General features: G+C 38.0%; 1 protein-coding gene across 9 annotated transcripts in view; it reads left to right on the top strand.

The window, feature by feature from the left end:
• The window catches only part of INPP4A (inositol polyphosphate-4-phosphatase type I A), a 123,594-nt gene extending 103,042 nt beyond the window's left edge, over positions 1-20,552 (top strand). For all 9 annotated transcript variants that reach the window (XM_086769106.1, XM_086769147.1, XM_086769139.1 and 6 more), the window contains 8 exons: positions 614-786; positions 2,240-2,363; positions 3,162-3,288; positions 5,620-5,760; positions 7,116-7,213; positions 7,877-7,989; positions 8,344-8,498; positions 17,487-20,552. In XM_086769106.1, coding sequence (XP_086625232.1) covers positions 614-786; positions 2,240-2,363; positions 3,162-3,288; positions 5,620-5,760; positions 7,116-7,213; positions 7,877-7,989; positions 8,344-8,498; positions 17,487-17,619 — 1,064 coding nt within the window. In that variant the 3' untranslated portion in view covers positions 17,620-20,552. The remainder of the gene's footprint in view (positions 1-613; positions 787-2,239; positions 2,364-3,161; positions 3,289-5,619; positions 5,761-7,115; positions 7,214-7,876; positions 7,990-8,343; positions 8,499-17,486) is intronic.
• The last annotated feature ends 307 nt before the right edge of the window (positions 20,553-20,859 follow it).

The following is a 20,859-nucleotide window of genomic DNA, read 5'->3' as shown; positions in this document are numbered from 1 at the left end:
AATTTTTCACCTCTCTGCCTTATTATTCCTATGCTGCAAGTGGGAGATAAGGATCATCTTAGCTCACTGAAGTGCATCAAGGATCAATAAGATGGTGAGGCAGTTGAATGGTACACCTGTGAGTCCACAAAAGATTCAAGGCAAGATACTCAAGAGAAAACTCATTGATAGAAATAGCTAAGCAGATGTTCACTATTTCTGTTATACAATGGACTCCATAGTATCTGTCCATGTATGCACTGTGAAAGGGTGTGTTTGAACATCCACATGCAGTTACATACACTTGTGTGTATACTCATCTTGCTGTTATGCTTTCCAACTCAGCTATTGTATAGCCTGTTCTGTGGGCACAAATCTGGGAGCTATTATATGGTCGGGAAAGTCATAACAGCCTTACAGAATAAAATCCTCCATGTTTTCCTCATGCAATAACCACTCTGTAAGATTACTTCGTTAATAAAAAGCAGGGAGTAACCAGCCAGCCAAAATAAAACAAGCCCTAAATGTGAATTATTGACAACTTTGACTTGCAACAGGAAGTTTCTTCTTAACGTGTGCTTTTTTGTTTCAAATACAGTACTTATAATGCTGCTAATTTTTTTCCTTTAACCAGGAGAATGGAGCGAAGCTCTTTATCCCTTGCTGACAACACTCACAGACTGCGTAGCCATGATGAGTGACAAGGCAAAGAAAGCCATGGTCTTTTTATTAATGCAGGACAGCGCCCCGACTATCGGGCTCTGCCTGAGCCTTCAGTATCGCAGGGATGTTGTCTTCTGCCAAACTGTAAGCAAGCAAATATGCATTATTTCATTTCTCTTCGACATGTGGTGGGGTTTATATGAAATATGAAAGATGGCTGTTTTCAGAATTTTTCAGATCTGTTCTACTCTCGAGTTTAACACTGAGATCTCCTCTCACAGGCTGTGCTATCCTATCCTTACTGGTCACTCCCATGCATTTGACAATATATAACTTACGTGTCCCCTTGGATATACATTCACTATTAAAAAAAAAAATAAAAATCCAGAACTAGTGAAAATACACTGCTGTCTACAGAAACAACCTTTGCCCTCCAATTCCACCAAACTAAAACCAGAAGTAAGATGTGAAAGAAGGAGAAAAAAAAAGCCCATAAGCAGAAAGTGTACTCTCTCAGTTACCTTTTGTTGTTTTCTACATCGAGAAAACCAACAGAACCTGTGGATCTCAGGAGAGAAGTCCAGCTACAGGAGAGAAATGAATGCTACTGTTTGTTTGTTTTTTTTTTTTCTAGAAGTTCTGTTTCTGGGCCTGCTGGGGTCTCTTGTGTCAGCCACTGACTAGCAGGTGTCTGCACTAGGAAACCTTCCACATTTCTTCTGCCCACTACACTTCCGTAGTGCGTCTGCTTCACCGTGAAACCAGTATCTCATTCATCTGTTTCAAAAAGCTTATCTCTTGGACATTGTTTGCTAGGACTGTTGTCCCAAAATGTAATATCTCATAGAGATAAATTAAGGGAATTTTTCTATACAAAATCCACTTCATATTGCAGATAATTTTTAAACTCAGTGCTTTGAATATGTTTACCCATCATAAACAGATCTTTATTCCCTTTGGTTTAATTCTGTAACAAAGTCATACACCTGTGTACATAGCATATGGCAATTACCTGGAAAATTCTTTTGTTGGTAGAGTGAATTAAGACTACTACTAATCTTAGATCTTAGTACTAATCTCAGTACTAGGTCTTCAAGACCTTGTCCTGAATATCTTGTAACACTGGAGTTTGAAACTTTGCATAATGCAAACAGGTATTGCATTTTTAAACTTTCTTAAAATGTCATTTAAAAAAAAAATTATTCATACTATCAAAATTCATGACAACTGACTGTGTTGCTTTTCATCTGTAATTAAAACAATTCTCCAAGGAGACTGTTTTGTAATTCATAAGTTGTAGACCCTAATACAAGTGATTTTGTCCAGAAAACAAATAGATGTGAGATCAACAGCAGTCTCATTTTGGGAAAGTTTGTGGGATGAAGGCAGTGTGCCTGATTTTATGAGTGTTTTGATTTTTTGTTGGTTAGTTGTTTCTCTTCAGCTGCAAGGAAAACAAGAGTGACATTTAAGAGAAAAAGAGCATCAGTTTGATAGTTTTTATGGCACCTCTTAGATGTGATATTGTTTCCATTTGGGGCTGAAGAGCCTGTTTTGTCTTGAATCATTTCACCCTTGTCTATTTTCTCTCCTACAGCTGACAGCTCTCATTTGTGGTTTCATTATCAAGCTGAGGAACTGCCTGCATGATGATGGATTTCTGAGACAGCTCTACACCATTGGCTTGCTGGCGCAGTTTGAGAGCCTATTGAGCACTTACGGTAAAGGCACAGGGCAAGTGGGTGGCATTAGCTGTTAAGTCAGCAAATTCTGCGTTGAATTGGCTGCAGCAGAACATCAGTGTTTGGGACAATCTGCAGCTCAGCTACAAAACGATTTTGAAAACTGAAATGCGAAACCAGTTTATAGCTGGAGTGCTTAATTAGCTAACAGCTCTGAATTTCTTTACATGTAACTGAATTACTTCTAAAAGATAAAGTGTGGTTGCCTTATAATAAAATGTCAGAAGCTTTTTAAAAAATGTCGTATTGATCATTATTTTCAGAAAAGTAATGGCTTAAAATTCTAGTATACTGGGATAAATTGTGCCCAAAATATGCTTTGTGAATTTTCTTGACCTCCTGTAATCCTACAGTACAAAGTGAGATTTAAGAGAGAATACAGAAAGGGAAAGTACTTCCCTAGAAAGTGTTTCACTCCTGTGTCTGAACAGTCATCTGGGTGTCAGTTAGGGAATGCTTTACTGAACAAATCCTGAATACATTGTAACTTTTCCAACGCACTTTTCCAACACAAAGGATATCATGGCTGTGACAATGCTGAGAAATACTTACTAGCATCGTCTAAACTGGAAAATCAGAACAGTAGTCTGAACTATGCTAGATAATTGGTGTTTTCTAAACTTGATAAACTCATAAAGTCAATCATGACATTGTCTGTAGGTCAAGGTGAAGGCCTGGGCTCCAGACCCTTTTCATCTATAGAACTACTTTATGAGAGCGATGACCTACAGACTTAACAAGTAATGTTTATGATTCGCTTTTTCCTCCTTGATTCAGGTGAGGAGCTGGCAATGCTGGAGGATATGAGTTTGGGAATCATGGACTTGAGGAATGTAACCTTTAAAGTCACTCAGGCCACATCAAGTACATCTACTGACATGCTGCCAGTCATCACTGGAAATCGGTAAAAAAAAAATGAGGGGAGGGAGCAGGAAGTGGGGTGGGATTGCAGATGGGAGAAGCAGTGATACTGCACTTGAAATGAATTGTGTGCTTTTGTAGTGTGCTGTTTTTCTCCTCAGAACTTCAAAGAAATGTTTTGAAGTAGACTTACTCTTTTTTAGTGATATTTCATTTTACAGGGAGCTAAGCTGAAAAGGGATATACGCTAAGGCTCAAACCATAGTGGTACTGTTTTATGAATGAATATCATCTCGACCTAGCCTTGCACAATCATAAGCCAGAAGTATTTAATTTTTTCTTAAGCACTTGTACTGTTCTTAAATTTCAGACTGACTTTTGAGGCTGATCTCATTATCTGAAATTCACTGCTGTTGGTCAGTTGGTCAGTGCTTTACTGTATTCCGCTGAGTAGTGGGCCACCCTTAGCACAACAGGACACGAAACGTGTATCAGGCAGTTGATGGGCTGCTGCTGATTTGAGGCCCATTTAGGATCAATTTCCAAACTGTCAGGGCCAAGCTAGCTTTAACTTACGGATGCTTGTGAAACTCCCAGACTGCAGCTCATTTTGGCCACTTGTCTGCAAAGAGATACTTCCAAGTTTGAGCTTAAATGCAATTTTTGTTTTAAAAGTCTGAAATAACAAACATTCACATCCTCACGTAACATGGAGTGGGAGTGATCTGTTACAGCTTTATTATGATGGGAAGTGTTTACAACAGAGTCACACTTCAATTTGAACGCCTCAGCCTGCCTATCAGCTGGCCTTGCACTGGTTTCTGACATGGGGCTGATGGGCTCTTGCAATAGAGTTCTTGCCCAGAGGAAGCCAGTTCACAGATGAGGATGAAGCTATGGAAGGACAGAGGCCTCATGAGTGTCGATGTTTTAATGTTTCTGTATTTCAGAGTCTTTAGAATCTTTTAGTTTTGAATCTTATTTCTGGAGGAAATAAGCCTTACTGGATTACAGCGTGCTGTACCAAACTCTACTGGAGCTTCGCCCAGCTTCATCCACGTCTGAAAAAGAGCTAGAATTCTCAAAGATCAAAACATGTAGAGGAACTCTGTTAAGTTAAGGTTCACATGCAATGAGAGCTGACCTGGCTGAGGGAGATCTGCATTACAATCATGTATGTTACAGAAATTGCTGAGACCTGTGGAAATGGCTCTCCTCTGACAGAAAATTCCTTTCAAAGAAAATCTTTAGTTGAAACTTGCCATCAGCTATAGGACACTCATCAGCAGGAAATCAGTCTTTTTTAGTTTCAGCTCCGATAGTGTTGCTTATTATTTTTCTGTCTAGCTTTTGTTCAAGAAAGAGAAGAAAGGAATCATGAGTATTTATTTTTGTGCAAACTATTGGAAGCTTTACATTTAGAGGTGAAAATAGGTGTTTTGCTTTCGGACATAGCATAGGATTTGTGTGTCCATCCAATGTAAATGTTGGACAGATTAATTTTGATTATGTTATTGTATGCTTCTCAGAGATCTTTTGCTATACTTGAAAGTATATGCTATACTTGAGGGTTTTGCACTGTAAAGACCTGAATGTAACACCAAGGTATTGTTGCTAATAAGTTAACACACAGCACGCAAACCACAGTAGCTTGTGCCTGGGCAGTTCCAAGAAAGGGTAATGTGACATACCTTAGTCTGCACTGATGTTATGGGATAAGATAAGTTGCATTACCTCACATTTGCCGTGAGATAAAGCATACACAGTGCTCTTTACTGTAGCTCAGCTGACCCAAGGTAACCTGTTGTGCTGCAGGAACAGCTTGTAGGTCTGAGTCATAAGGTTCTGTATCAGTGCTTTTATTAGCTTCCCCTTCAATTTATGCTTGGGTCGCTACTATCATTGCCTCTATCCTTCCGCTCAGAAATGTCAGTACTTACTGTGTCCAAAACCATATCCTTTTATGCATATGCATCATCACTAGCCTTTATCACTTTAAAATCAAATATACTTTACTCTTGATGAGATGGGGGTATGCCAAAATTTGGCTTTTCAGCCCAAGTCGTACGAGAGCTGCAGCATTAATGAGCAAAGCAAAACCAGCTTTTGTCAGAAATTTGGCAAATCTGGTTGAAATGTCCATGAGGATATAAAATCAATGTTACAGGTTGCTGCAGGTTTGTTTTTGAACTAGAATAGCTTTTCTGATGAGGAGCAAGCTGTGGCAGTTCCTTAAAGTCCTCGGTTTTGACTGATACTTATTTATTTAATTGTTATATTATGTTCTAGATTATATCCCTCTTTACATAAATAACACATTCTCGGAATGTAGCTTTTTGATCTTTATGTCTAATAGCTGTTTATTTATTTGCAGTGATGGATTTAATGTGAGGATCCCTTTGCCAAGCGCCTTGTTTGATTTGTTGCCGCGAGAGATTCAAAGTGGCATGTTACTGAGGGTTCAGCCTGTCCTTTTCAATGTGGGAATCAACGAGCAGCAGACCCTAGCAGAGAAGTATGTATTCAGTCATGCAAGCTCAACCTTAATGGCAGTTCAGCAATCTCCTGTTCTGATGGAAGTATGTCTCTATGGAGTTGCACTGTTGTGTTGCTAACAGTGATTCAGTTTCTCCAACACACAAGGAAGGGAATATTAAATGAGGCTGTCAAATACAAAACAAACAAAAGGAGATCCTTCTTCATATGGCACATAGCTGTTGGGCCCCTTACCTCATGAGTTTGAGTCTAGCACAGGTTTATGTGGTTCAGAAGTGAATTTACGGAAGAGGAAAACTATCATGGGGTATTTAACACAGAGTTGCTGCTTGTGACTCAAGACCTCTGTGAATGACAGATCACTAGAGGCTGAGAGATCATTCTGAGTATTGCTGTGTATTTGACCTCTTGGTTTTGCACTCTCCCCTAGACTCCCTCTTCTGGTCACTGTCAAAAACCAGGATAATAGGCTAGATGGACCTTTGTTTTAACATATCCTTGCAGTACTTATGTAAAGCAACACTGTTCTTGTAAAGCTGAAAATATAATTACGTAATTATATTTGCTAGGGAAACTGTTCAGTTGTGGAAGAGCCACCAAAGCTTCCCTCTGTTACGGCCACGTCCTGTAAAGAACACATTGACAGAGCACTGCTCTGATGGAGAACTCCACTGAAGTCAGGCATGCACACCTGTGTTGTAACAGCAGCCTTGGTACCGGTGGAGTGTGCAGTATGATGGTGGACAACTAGGAAAAGTCTAACAAAGGCATTCCAGCAGTTACTGTTGTCCTCTGATGCCTATAAAGGCAGCCCAAGGTGACTAGCATAGGTACAGATGTCAACACTCTGTGTGTGTATCTATGTATGCAGATATAGTTAGATGAGATGAATAATGGTATTGCTGACAATATTTATTACATTCATGGTTTATTACTCCTAGATCCATATTTCTCATATCTGAAATCAAAGTTCTCAATCCTATCTACTGATGTTAGGGTTATTATTAGCTTATGAACTAAACTAGTAAATCCATTATTAAAAGTTTGAGTTTAGGCAAAGCAATTTACCAGATGGGTATTTCATATTGAAAGAGAGACACAAAAGACAAAGAATTTTAAGTACTATTTTCTACTAGATTTTTCTTTCACCTTCCTTCCCACTTTTCCCCTCACACTCATATAGTTTGGTTTTCTGTAATGAATCCCTGCAACACTTCTCTATTACACTTTACTCTGCATTTGAATGGTTAGGAGTTTCATGGGATGAATCTTCAAACTCTTTTCTGGTAGTCATATTGTCAAGTGCAGTTGTTTCAAAGAAGGCAAGAAACCTTTTACCTTGGCCTTAAGTGTTCTTTTCTTCACCTTTTAAAGGTTTGGAGACACCTCACTGCAAGAAGTAATTAACATGGAAAGCTTAGTGCGGTTGAATTCGTATTTTGAACAGTTCAAGGAAGTTTTGCCTGATGATTGTAAGTATTTGGTAATTAATGGCAAATTTACTTGAACAGTACAATTCAGGCTGATTTTTTCATTTGTTTGCATCATGTTAGCTGTTTAAATGTTGATGATATGCAAGCAGTAGTAACCTCCAAGAAATTATGCAACTTTATTTTAATACATTAGTACAAAGTAGAGCAGATTCAAGAGGTTTAAAGCTCAGTTTGATTAACTTCCCTTTTTAAATTTACTTTAATTTAAACTCTTCAGAGTTTATGTGGAGATATACATGATATCCTGTCACCTCTGAGGGGTGATAATACAGGCAGTTACATGTTTATATACTGTTCTGAGCAGTGTGTGAAAGTAAGTACGTCTGTGACACAAAAACCAAGATACTGTACCAATCTTTCTCCCTTTGTTCACTCTGTTAATATATTGCTATCAGATTCTGAGTCTCTAAAGTTTTAAATAACCTGAATATATGTTTCCAATTGAGTTGAATTAAACTGGAATTTGTTTTGTTGGTGATACTAAGAAATTAAGAATTGGATTAACTGTTGTAAGCTTTGATAGTTTCAAGAAAACATGATTATGTTTGCAACATGCATATAGGAACACTTCCCACGTAACTTATCTTTGTAAAAGGGTTGAATACAGATACATAAATGGAGTTGGGTTTGTTTGTTTTATAGGTCTACCTCGATCTCGTAGTCAGACGTGCCTGCCTGAACTGTTAAGATTTCTGGGACAAAATGTACATGCAAGGAAAAATAAGAATGTTGATATCCTTTGGCAAGCTGCTGAGGTATTTATTATTCTGAGCATCTCGGCATAGTTTAGTTGATTTTCTGTGTGCATATGTATTTTCCCTTTTTTTAGTACTGATATGTTAGAATTTCTTCATTTACTTGTGTGTAGCCTGGAAATGCTGCCAGGTTAAACCTCCTCTAGAATGAGCCATGGGGAGATAAAATGTGTTTTCCACATCAGTATTTTCCCTGCAACTCATGTACCAAAGTTCTGCTCTCTCAAAGATGACAACTTTTGACATCAACATCCTACACAACATTTATGTCTCTCTAAGGAGAAGTACAGGTGTGTTCTATGACAGAGGGTTATGCATGAGGAAGGAATGGTGAATTGTATATCCTATTTCTAGATATGCCGCAGACTAAATGGTGTTCGATTTACAAGCTGTAAAAGTGCCAAGGATAGGACTGCCATGTCGGTCACCCTAGAGCAGTGTTTGATCCTACAACATGAACATGGAATGGCCCCACAGGTCTTCACCCAGGCTCTGGAGTGTATGAGGAGGTAAGAGTTTGGCTGTGTCACTTGTTCCTAAATGAGGAATCATGCAAACTGCAGAGGAGCAGTGGTCTTTGTTTCTATCAAAAGGGAAAAAAAAAAAAAAAAGTAAAATAAAATGAGAAAACTGCAAAACTAGCTGCTGGAATTCATCCCTCCCTTGCATGTATTAGTGAGTTGCATATGCAAAAGCTGGTTGTTACCAGATTTGGATCAGATGGGCGTTAGTTTTCAGTAGTGAATCAGCAGTTTTTAGAGGAGCATGTTAAAACGTGTTTTCTATTAATGCTGAGCTTACAGAACAGGAAACTAGTGCTTCTTTGAAAGTTGTTGAATGATGAGGTTACCTGAACTGTCATAGCACTGGCTTTCTTAGTTCTAGATCAGGCAGATTTCTCAGGGATGACCTGTCTTTTGTTCTTGGAAACATAGACACCTGCAGTTTGCACTGGTTTGCCACCTGTATTCTTTAGCAGTGAAACACTGCTCACTGAGCGAAGTGTCAGTATGAGTGTTTCACAATACAGCAACCAAATTTCATCACAATGTGTCAGTGTGCTGTTGTCGTATCAATAAAATTATGTTCTGTATTCTGAAGCAGCAGAGATGTTTGCAGAATTAAATACTGTACTAAAAAAAAAAAAAAAAAGAAAATCTGTTTACTGTTGTTCAATGCCTTGTTTCAAGCACTGCTGGAAAACTCCGTAACTCACATACCAAAAGAAAGGATAAGAAATCTAGTTTTAGTCTTTATCAATGTAGTTCAACAATGCTGTTCAGTCCTGTTTTTCAACATTCACTCTTACTGAATGTACTGTACTGTGTGTCTTCTCACCAAATTCTCTAGAGTGTTCAATTCTCTTATCCTTTCTGTATGTTTTTGCTGTTTGACCCTTTCTTACTCTTCAGTACCTAGAAGGAAAATGTCTCATGTAATAACACTTGCAGCCTCTTACACTAATCATTTGGTTGTTATATCTGCATCTAATTGGATGTCACTGGACTTTTTTATTTTCACTTTTTTGCTGAACATTTTTCTACATTGTTACAGAGTTAGTACAGTACATGAAAACTGAGTTCAGAGACAAGTTTGACCTTGGTATTAGAAACAAAGCTTGGAACAGCTTTTTGAGGGGGAAGTTAGTAACTTAAAATGAAGCTAAGTGGCTCTCAAATATCTCTATTTGAATTATGCAACTTGTCAACTTAGGCATTTGAAAGAAAAAAAAAAGCTTTGTTGCACAGTTGCTGTTTTAGTAAGAATAAAAACTGAACAAATATAATACTAGGAATCTTGTTATTTTCTTTAAATTAGTTACTGAGGTTTTTGGTTTTTTTTTTAATGCAGCCATGGACACAGTAGAAAAAGAGGTTAATAGTAACATTGGTTCGGACCTTCAGACTATCAATTTAATATAACACAAGATCAGATAAAATATTGACCGAAGAAATGCACTGCTTTATGTTGACCTACACAGGGATATTGAAAGAGAGCCAGTTTAATCAAAACCTTTGGCTCGTGTGTTCCAGCAACATCAGGGACTTGCTCGAACAAGTGAAAGACATGACTTTCTCTTCTGTTAAATTTTTGACTAAGAGAGATTGTGCAGAACAAATACTGACTAGTCCTGAAGGAATTAGACCATTCTCCAAGCCCATCACTCTTTCTTCCACACATCTCATTGCTTTTTGGGGTAGGTTGTTGTGTTTTAAAAATTATTTGCCAATTCTGCTTGGGAACAATGGCACAGAATTAACAGAGCTTAACAAGAGAGATAAGATTACAGGACAAGTATGTAGAAATCCAGCTCCACCCAAACCCATTTCAAACTGGACAGGATGACCTGACCTAGATGACAGATACAGGAAGTGAGAGAGTTGCAAATTACTTCCAGGGCATTCAGAAAACTTGCTTTTTTTAACTTGGATCTTTTATTTGTGTAATTGTACTAGAAAAGGAAAGCTTGGTTCAGTGTTGAAGACTGAAGTTTCTGGAGCAGTTGAACGGGCAGGGAAAAAGCACTATTAAGTTCTGGGAGTCAAAGAAAGTATTTAATCTCTTCTCTACTGGTAACTTGCCAGAGAAGAAAAGCATCCTTGCTTTCACTGTTCTTGAAAAATTAAGAAAGCAGCTTCTTCTTCGATGTGATGTTGGTCTTCAAAGGTGTTAGTTCTCACTTACTTATCCTCAGGAATTTGCTTTCCTTCCTAGTCTTGTGATAATTATGTATCTGTGATAATTATGTTCAGTGAGCATGGACACCATAGAGAGAACATTGAGTGCTCTTTGTAGATTCCCATAGAAATTCACAGATACAAGTTTGTGACTTTCACTTTAGAAACAAGTATCCTATTATAACAAGCTAACATTGCTGTAAAGAAGTTGCAACTTTTCTAGTCCCAAATCAAATATATGGTAATTCACAGCCTACAAATGGTAAAATCATGATGGTATGTCTGAAGTCCAAGCTACAGAGGAAATGACTACCTGGCCAGTAGAGGCAGATCACGAGTCCAAGTCCAGCTGGATCACATAGCCTCTTCCATTTGCAGCAGTGCCAACATTCTTTACTAGACTTGTGTCTCCCTGCCCTCCCTCCTCCTACCAGATTACTGTCCTGTCAGGTGACACTAGTGGAGCTGTTTGTGAATATAGTCTAATCCAGTTTCAGTCAAAATCAGCCTGGGTAGCAAAATCCTTTACACGTTTAAGGTAGCCTGGCTCATTTTCATTAAAGGAAAGCTTTTCATTAGGAAGTTGCGCCACAAGCAGTTCAGCCAACAAAGAGCTGCCTTTGATAGGGACTTTTGAAAAGCAGCTGGAAATGGGGTGAGGGAAATAATCTCTTCTTTGCTGCCATGGTGCTGACTAAAAAGACTACATAATAAAACCCTGACAGTCATAGAATCATAGAATCATTAGGGTTGGAAGGGACCTTCAAAGGCCATCTAGTCCAAGCCCACTGTAAAGAGCAGGGACAACTCCAACCAGATCAGGTAGCTCAGAGCCCTGTCCAACCTGGCCTTGAATGTTGCCAGGGATGGGGCATCCACCACCTCTCTGGGCAACCTGTTCCAGTGTTCTACCACCCTCATTGTAAAAAAAAAAAAATTCCTAATATCTAATCTGAATCTACCTCCCTCTATTTTAACATTATTACCCCTCGTTTTATTATAACAGGCCCTACTGAAGAGTCTCTCCCCGTCTTTCCCGTAGGCCCCCTTTAGGTACTGGAAGGCCGCTATAAGGTCTCCCCGGAGCCTGCTTGAGTGCCGATGGCATCTCCTCTCCTCCTCTGACTTTGGTGCTCGTGGAGCTGTTTCTCACGTCTTTTCGTGTCACTCCTCACTGCCATGCAGTGTTTTGCCCTTTCTTACAGTCGCTTTCCCTGAGGCACCACCATCATGGCGGCAGGGCTCAGCCGTGCCCTGCAGTGGGTCCGTTGGAACCAGCTGTGTCCGGCACGGGGCAGCTCCAGCCTCTTCTCACAGACAGGGTTCCCATAGGCAAGCTGGATTAGCAGGGAATTTGCTTTTTCTCTTTACGCTGGTCCTCTCCTAGAGGTAGTCTGCCAAGGAATGTTTTGATGTACTGTGTACAATTTGATATATTTAATATAATATTATATTTGGTATTTCCAAAAGGTGACTTTTGACCTCTTGGGTTGAAACATCTACATGGGCCAACAGTGACAGGGAAAGGGCTTTCCAGCTCTTGCCTCCATTCCCACTGCATGTGTCTGTGCATAGGTCTGTGTAAAACTGAATAGCTTGATACTAATTTTTAATGATAGAGATGTGGCATGTGTTGTCCATAATGTCATCTTGTCATGCTGAGCCTTCTTTCCCTCCCCCATTGTTTTACTTCCTTACCTATATCCTAAAAGACTTTTCTCCCTGCAGACTATTCCGTTGAGCCTTTGTCCATCACTTTCCAGTCGACGTTAGCTTTCTGCTCACAGATCAAAATGCAGTTCATTTAATATTCCCTCACCATCTCCTTCAGAGGTCTTTCTATATTTTGAATACCTTTCAGTACATATTTATGCCCAGGTAATTGTCAACAAATACATTTGCTTTTTCTTACCTGTACCAGATACGTTCCTGTTAGTGCTCTCATTATTCACCAGTAGCCCAGGCAGGAAGGAGAGTACTTGCCTTTCAAAGAGCTGGGAGACTGCAACTTCTAAGTCCGGTCCTGAGGTCAACCCTGAGCTCAGGTGCTCCTTTTATCCAAGATTAGGTGGGCCTTAGGGATCAGCTGATGGAGAAACCTCAAACCTAGACTGTAGTTCAGTGCAATCTCAGGGCTGTCCCCCTCTCAAGGTGGAAATGAGTCAAGTCTGGGTATTGCTGTGTATTCTACTTGCCCTTCCCAGTGCTATGTGTGATTGTGAGTTCTTCTCAAAGGTACTTATCTCCCCCTCCTCCCCCAGCACTGCAAAGATAATTGGGATTTGTAGGCAGCACAGACTCAATCTGCCCTTATCCATTGTAGGCACCAGGAGTGAAACGTATTTTGGTTACCAATTTGGATGTGTTAATCCAAATAGGAAATATAGTTGGTTTAGTTCCCTGCCAACCTAATTCCATTTGACTTGAAGTGTCACCAGCATCTGAAGATTGTTTATCTCTTTCACCACCTCCAGAGTGTCTCTGATGTCCTCCAAGACATTGTCTGTTGGTTACCTAACCTTGCTACGCAAGGTTATGTATCACCTTTTATGGATGGAGTGAGTGCAGTTGTTCTAACAGAATCAGGCTTACAGGTTGCATTTAGTCGTTGCTTTGTAAACTAAAAATAGATTTGGACTGCACAGAGTATAAGAGTGATCCAGAATGAAACATCACACTACAAAGCCTCAGGTTACCTGAAGAGGTGTTCTCCATGATAGGCCTTCCACGCTCAAAGCAAAGGCATAACGAGATGGGCTGTGCAGCATGTCTTGCCTTCACATCTGTGTACTGAGGTACTTCAAAAACATGCATTTTGGAAAGCATATTGATACACACTTAAATTCATGTTGAAGCAGAAAAATAAGTGGGTGGTTTGGGGCTTTTGTTTACATATTGAGCAGGTAGTTAAGAAGTTAAATTATTTCACTGCAGCCTACGTGGAAAGATGTTTGAAAGGGTCAAATACTACAATGGTTATTCATGTTCAGCTTGCTTTTCAGAGCTCCACTTCTTTGCAGCATGCGGAAGCATGGCAGAGCAGCATGGGATATTATTGCTTGGTAACCTGAAAGAATGAACATGGAAAACCATTTATGTTCAACCTACATGTGTTTATTTTCAGTAGACGACAGTACTTCTTTCTTATTTTTCTCTTTTATTCTCTTTCCCTCTCCTTATTTCTGTAATTGTGCTAATACATATTTTTGAGATGTTTTTCCACTCTTTCTTTACTTCATATTCTGGTTTTGTTGTGCTTTCTTCCATGTTTTTTCATTTTCTTGACCACCTTGTGTTGCCATCTCTTTTTATACATTCATTTGCATGTCTGTCTTCCTTTCTGTTTTATTTTCCCTCCTCCCAACCTTCTTCCTTTTCACAGCATTGGAACACGGGAGGTAGTCACCCAGAAGAACTTGAGTGGCTTGGTCCCCATCCGAGATTTCAGACTAGATCCCAGCCTCCTCTACTCTATTCCTTTACTAGCTCTCAGCCCCAATTTACTGATTGTGTGGCTGTTTCTGAGCATAGCATACCTGGTGGCCAGATTACGTTGCAAGTGAAGATAAGGTTTAAAAAAAAAAAAAAAAAAAACAACCAAAAAGTGCTTGAATGTGTATTGCCACTTGGTACCTGCTGGACAAAGGAATGTGTCATAGCATTGTCTGCCAATAATTATTATTATGCCTTACAATTTTACGTTTATATTGTACTAAACTGTAAATATACATCAAATTATTTTATCAAAAAGAATTGTATTGAAACTTTAAATTATTGTTCTGCTTTCAGTGCTTGTAACATAGTCTGACATTGGCCTGTTACCTCGTTACTTTAGCTGGCCTGAAGATCTCTTACCAAATACAGTTTTGTGTTACTTGTTTCATGTATTCCAGAGAAAGGAACTCTGTCCGAAAATAATTTGTATCTTTTTGTATATTTAAGGTGTATGCTAATTTTGCCTTTCATTTTTACGAGGTATGAAGAGAAACATAAAAACAAGGGTGGGGTTTATAAGAAATTTATTCAAAGAAATAAACAGATTTCTACCTTCATTTCAAAGCATAATATCCAAATTACATTACTGAACAGTTTGTAGAGCCATAGTCTTGTTCCTTTCTCATGGTGAAGTATATTCCAATAGACTAGTGTACACACTCAGAAAACAACTTGCAGTGCGCTGCATGCAGAATTATTTCATTCTATTTGTAGAACTGCATTTTGTAATGTTAAAGACTTAAAGAGAATGATTTGTGGTTAGGAGGAGGATGGAATTTGCATTAGCCTGCTAATGATCCGTGATCTGTTTCAGGTGCTTTGTTATACAACTTATTCTGAAACGGGGACATTATCACCCTAGAAGTTACAGATATTGGTCTTTAATATTTCAGGCAAGAAGAGGGAGGTATCAGTTAGCTCCTTTTAGTAGGTGGATTTGAGGTTTTCCATGGGCTTTGTTTTAATTACAGTAGACTAAATATTACTGTTATTTCAATTTTTAAATGTTGGACAGCTTTAATAAATTATGATGCTGATAGTGACTTAGAGATGAATGAATGATGGTAAGCTAACATTTATTTAAGAGTGAGACTAAAGTGGCTTATCTAGTTTAGTCACGCAGAATAATTGCTGATGAAATTTGATCATCATTTACATATAACACCAAACTGGGAGAGGCCTATTTAAACTTCAAGATTTTGTTGACGCAGTGGTCTCACAGAGCTTGTCAATAGCAATAGCTGATCAAAAAACCTAACCTCATTTAATGTAGTTTGTTAAATTCATAAAGGGATTTTACTTCGCTTGGTGCCTGAGATGACAGAAAATTGGGCTTCTGAGGAGAACTCTTCTAGTACTGTGATTTCTATTTTCTACTATTATTAACTTGCTCAAAAAACATAGGTAGCTGTAGCTTTTATTATTAATTTTAATGGAATTTGAAAGCTTTTGAGAGAGGTAAGCTTGAAAAAAGTACAGTTAGAATAAAAATTAGAATAAAATCCTAAATTTGGTGAATATTCTAACAAAAAAAAAGTATGTGATTATATTTGTGTCTTCATGAAATCAGACTGTACAGTACACTATCTCCTGGTATTTTTCCTCACTATTCTTACAATTTTGTTTTTAGAAGAAAAATAAAGAACAGAAAGACATATATATATATATATTTAAGCATGTATCCTAATTTTAGTTGCAATGAATTTAGGTAAAGCCGTACTGCTGCTGAGATTTGAAATCGTGGTATGATGGTATTGGACACATCCATGTCCTGTGCTGATACCTAGCACCACTGTGTCTCCCTACAAATCATCTCTTCTTTTTAATTAACACTGGTTCCTTTGCTATGGGTACCAAAATCTACTTTTTTTCAAAGTGAACAAATGTCAGGCTGGACAGTGGCCTTGTTCTTGCAAATGTGATGAGTGGCCTGGGTTCAGTCTAACAAGATGTGAAAGTAAGTTTAGTAGGAGTATCTCCGCTGAACTCCCTGAGATTATTAATCTGTTTAAATAAAGTATGAAGGCTTTGTTCGTGACTGTCATTGGGATATCAGCAAGACCACGCTTAAATCATCTAGAATGAAAGTCTAGGCTTTTTGAAAACAATGTAGTTTTCTTTTTTTTTCCTTACACTTTGTTGGGACAAGTTTTCATCTTTTGTTCTTTCGTAGTTTGGTCTGTGCTTTCGTTCAGGCATTCAGATTTAAAATGCTGTCGTGCACACTGCTTATGTGCCTCCAGGAGAGGAAATGGTGTGTGAAATATATCTTTGTCGCCATCTCTGTGGCTCACCTGTGCATAGAGGGACATGTGCAATAACCAGATGCAGTGGAACAAACTACGAACAGAATTCTTTACTTCGGATAACGTGACATTGCCACCATAAGATGGTGTACTGTACACTTTGCCGTGAATTTCTGGTATTCATTGTTTAGGTTTCAGTTCTCTATCAGGGAAAGACATTCTCCTGCAAGCCTAAATTTATTTATAATATATCTTTAAAAGATAATGCTTCCTCTTTGTATGTCTGTTTTTGGATATAATCAAAGGAACTCTGAAGTAGATTTACAAGTGTAAAGAAGCCTTATAACTGGAGTAGTTTTTTATTGTAGCACAGAACCTCTTTGTAATGTGGGGCAGTTGCACCAAAACATTGGGTAAAAATTAAATTCTGCGCAGCTTTGTTTCATTGGGGTGATGACTGTCAATGCAGGCAATCTCTTTTGCACCCACACAAAGCTGCTATTTCATGATTAAGATTTTTTTTAGACTGTGTTGGTTTTCAAGTCAATTTATGCATGCATGACTGGAAAGTCACTATTTTTATATCAGCTCTAATCTTTAAGTAAGTACTGATAATACTGACATACAGGGAACAATAAAATGACTTTAAAGCTTTTGCTGAGAGAATAGCAGTTTTTCTTTTTCAGCTTAATATACTAACAAATTAGCAGAACTGCTTGTAAGCAATCTCTTGGGATCCCTTGTGCAATGAAGCGGCATGTGAACTCCACAACAGTGTACCCTGAAATACATGAAACCATCATGAAAGAACTTTTTCAGTAGATGCACTGCTGCTTTTTAGAAATGCAAAACTAGCAATCAGACATAGCTTGTATCCATTCTGTGTGCTTCTTACTAGCATTGTATGATGAATCATCATTTTTAATATTTGCAGTGGCAAATTAATTAAACGCTCATTAAATATAACCAACTTTTTGTTAATGCTATAAAATAACCAGTTCATTTCATCTTAGTTTAAGTCTTTTTTTTTTTTTCCTTTTTACTGCTGTCATTTTTTGTGCTTGTTTTTTTTCCCCAGTGAGGGTTGTCGGCGAGAAAATACAATGAAGAATGTTGGATGTCGCAAGTATGCATTTAATTCCCTGCAACTGAAGGCTTTCCCAAAGTATTACAGGCCTCCAGAAGGAACTTATGGAAAAGTTGAAACATAAGCATACTATGTCCTTTAATTGCTGTTCCATTAAAACATGTGGATACACTCTAGATTAAGAGATGATTTTGTCATCCAGAAGAGATAAAATAACCTTTTTGTACGTTTCACTAGGTTATACAGAGCATGTTACTTAGCGAATTGGAATCTATAGTAACAATTATTCTGACACCTTAGCTTGAGAATAGTGTGATGACTCTCTGCCCATTTAAATAGCCTTCAGTGTATGTAAGATGAACAGATATTGTGCTACTTAATAATTACCTATATGCAAATAGCTAGGTACCTCCTGGATGGGCAAGGACTCTAGGAACGGCATTTAGGCAGCTGTTTCGCATAACATCTTTTTATACTGAGTTGACTTGAGATTGAGCTTTTCATAAACTTTTTAAAACTGAGGGTAAAACTCAGAAAGTTGTAAATAAAAAGGGATTGGATCCTAGGCAGTTCAATAACTGTAGAATGCATTGTTACAATCAAGAAACAGACGTTTAACTTTTTAAAAAAATAATCAGCACAATAAAAGCCAGGAGTATAAATTGTTTTACTGTATATAGGATGGCATCTTCATATATGAAGTTAAGAATACATAAAAGGCCAGGCATATGAAGTCTAGTTTCTAGTTCTGTCCGAATAAAATGAATTCCTGTCATCTTTGGCAGATAAGGACTTGGGCACGCATCTTAACTGATTCTAAAAAGCGTTTCAAAAACATAATGATGCTTAACCATTAATGCCAGCAACAATTCCCCCTGCCCCTCCAAACTATAGGGCAAGTGCAACAAGCAAGCCGCTGATGTTGCACGGAGCATGTTCAGTATGTTCCATGGTATGGTATATTAATTAACACATTTTTACCCATGACTTTTTGTATTACTTTGAGATCGTAAGCAATTTAGTTTTCTTCTTTTTTTTCCCTTACACTTTTTTGATTGGTGTTTGATTTTTTTTCCACATCAATTTTTAATGTCAATACAAAAATGCTTAAAGTGCCCAATGCATCTCCATTACTCCATAACCCAAACTGGTTTCTGTTTATCTTTGCATTTTACCTGGGCAGATGTTCAGAATCCTAGGGGGGGAAGTATGACTGTTTGCAGAGTATTTCTGAGGAAGGTAGCGATGCCCCACGTTGATAGAAAGGAACTGCTCATGCGCTACTGCTAGTGCGTGAGAACCTCAGGTGTTCTAGCTTATGACTAAGGTGATCAGTTTGATAGCATTTGATAAAAAATGTTCAACAGACCCCCTTGGAAACAGTCTCCCAAAGAATGCCTTTGAAGCTAAGATACTTTTTTAAAAAGCGGCTAAACATCAATTTCCAAATTTTATCAGAATTAAGTGGTCTCTAGCTGGCTTTGTTCAGCACACTGTGCCCTTTTATTCTTGTTTTCTAATCGTGTAAGCTTTAGAATAGAAAAATCTGCTCATTTATTCTTGTGAGAGTAGCAACAGCCAGGTAAGTATATGGCTGTTTTCTGATTTCTTTCTCCCTCTCACTGATGTTTGTCTGTGCTGTCACTGCTCTATCAATCAGTCATATTCATTCTGCTCCCATGCAGGTTTGGGGGTTCCAGGTCTAGCAGTTTTTGCATTTTGCTTTTTGCAGTTTAACATTGAGCAGCATGTCACAAAGCTAGGTCAGGGAGTTCTGCTGAACCAGGTTGTTACCCTTTTTTCAGTCTCTCTAGGATAACAAAACACTGAATTCTGTGCAAGATCAGTGTATTGTATAGTACCTATCCCAGGTACTACAATCATCAAATCATCAACGCTAGAACAGTCCCTTGGAAACTTTACCAACCCTGGTTGCCAATCAATAAATTAGTGTTGATTTTATTTTATTTTATTGCTAATATATAAACAAATATATGGTGGAAAACTTTTCAATGGGATCTCTTTAGCCATGTTTTTCCATTAGTTCTGCTCAGCCTTCAGTCCCTGGCCCATTATTGAATGCTACATTTATTTTTGTATAAACTATACTCTTTATATCCCTTAGCTTTTATGAGTTGATAATTTTATTTTGTATATTTCAAACATAGTTAATTATATTTTAAGTCCTATAATGTTACACTAAAAATCCTCCAATGTTCAGCTTCAGAAGAAAATAACGAGGTCTGTTGTAACAATTAGCAGAGCCACTCTCTTAGACTGTGGCCAACAATCATTAGATCTACTCTAGAGCTTAGCGATCCTTTATTTATTTTGTATACCAGTGTCATCAGAAAAAGTTCCTGAATTTTGTATGTGCATGGTTTTTGCTCACCTTTTTGAAGTGATGGGATACCAGTCTCAAGTACTGCATTATTTTGTTTAAAATACTCTGATTTCAGTATGCTTACATGTAAAACATTGTTGTCCAGCTAACATTTTATATATATGATATTGTCGGTACATGCACATCAACGGGCTTGTTTAAAGGGCGTAATGAACAGTAAGATCTCGAGAAGTTCATCAAAAAAGAAAAACTGTGAAACTTGAAATCCACATAGGACGCTTCACAAGGGTGGAGTAAGCTTTTCTGTTGCACAGGAGAAGCGAATTTAAGGATTACTGTAAAATGAAGTTCTGTCTAATGTTCTTTTTTGAGTACATTTTTTAAATTATAAAACATACAAAGGTAAAAAAAAGAAAACTGTTGCCGAGTATGTTCTGTGTATGTTCTGTGAAAGTACCTACAGCACAGTTGCCTTTTGTTTCATTTATACATGTAAAATTATTGTATAATACAACACTGTTTTGTCCCAACACAATTGTATTTGCCAAGCTTTGTGCATTGAAATATTTTTATTTATTTGGTTTTGGGCAGTATTAATATATCACAAACATATGGCTACTGTTTTATATATTCTAGGTCATCCGATCCATGTATGCTGTAAATGTGCTAGTCTTTAGGATGAAAACCAATAAAGAACTGACAAGAATAACAAATGGCGGCTTTAATGTGTTTTTGGTAAATTAAAATAAACACTTTCAGGTTCCTTGAATTGATATGCCTTAGCTGTTGGAGAATATATGAAGCTAAGTAAGTTCTGTATGGGGAGACTTTACACAGATACACATGCCAGGAAGTAGTTACTCCTGGTAAAGTACAGCTGCGATCAATTTTCTGTGTATGTCAGGCATCAGCTTGTCCTACATGCTATACATTCAGCAGCAACAGTTAAACAAAGAAGCAGTATGAGATTTTCTTTTCTATTTGATATACTTTCTCCATCAATCTTCTATAAGGCCTTCC

Source organism: Chlamydotis macqueenii, chromosome 1, assembly GCF_036417535.1.
Source record: "Chlamydotis macqueenii isolate bChlMac1 chromosome 1, bChlMac1.mat, whole genome shotgun sequence".
Lineage (NCBI taxonomy): Eukaryota > Metazoa > Chordata > Aves > Otidiformes > Otididae > Chlamydotis > Chlamydotis macqueenii.
The sequence above is the reverse complement of the archived record's forward strand: the minus strand, read 5'-3'. Positions and strand labels throughout refer to the sequence as shown.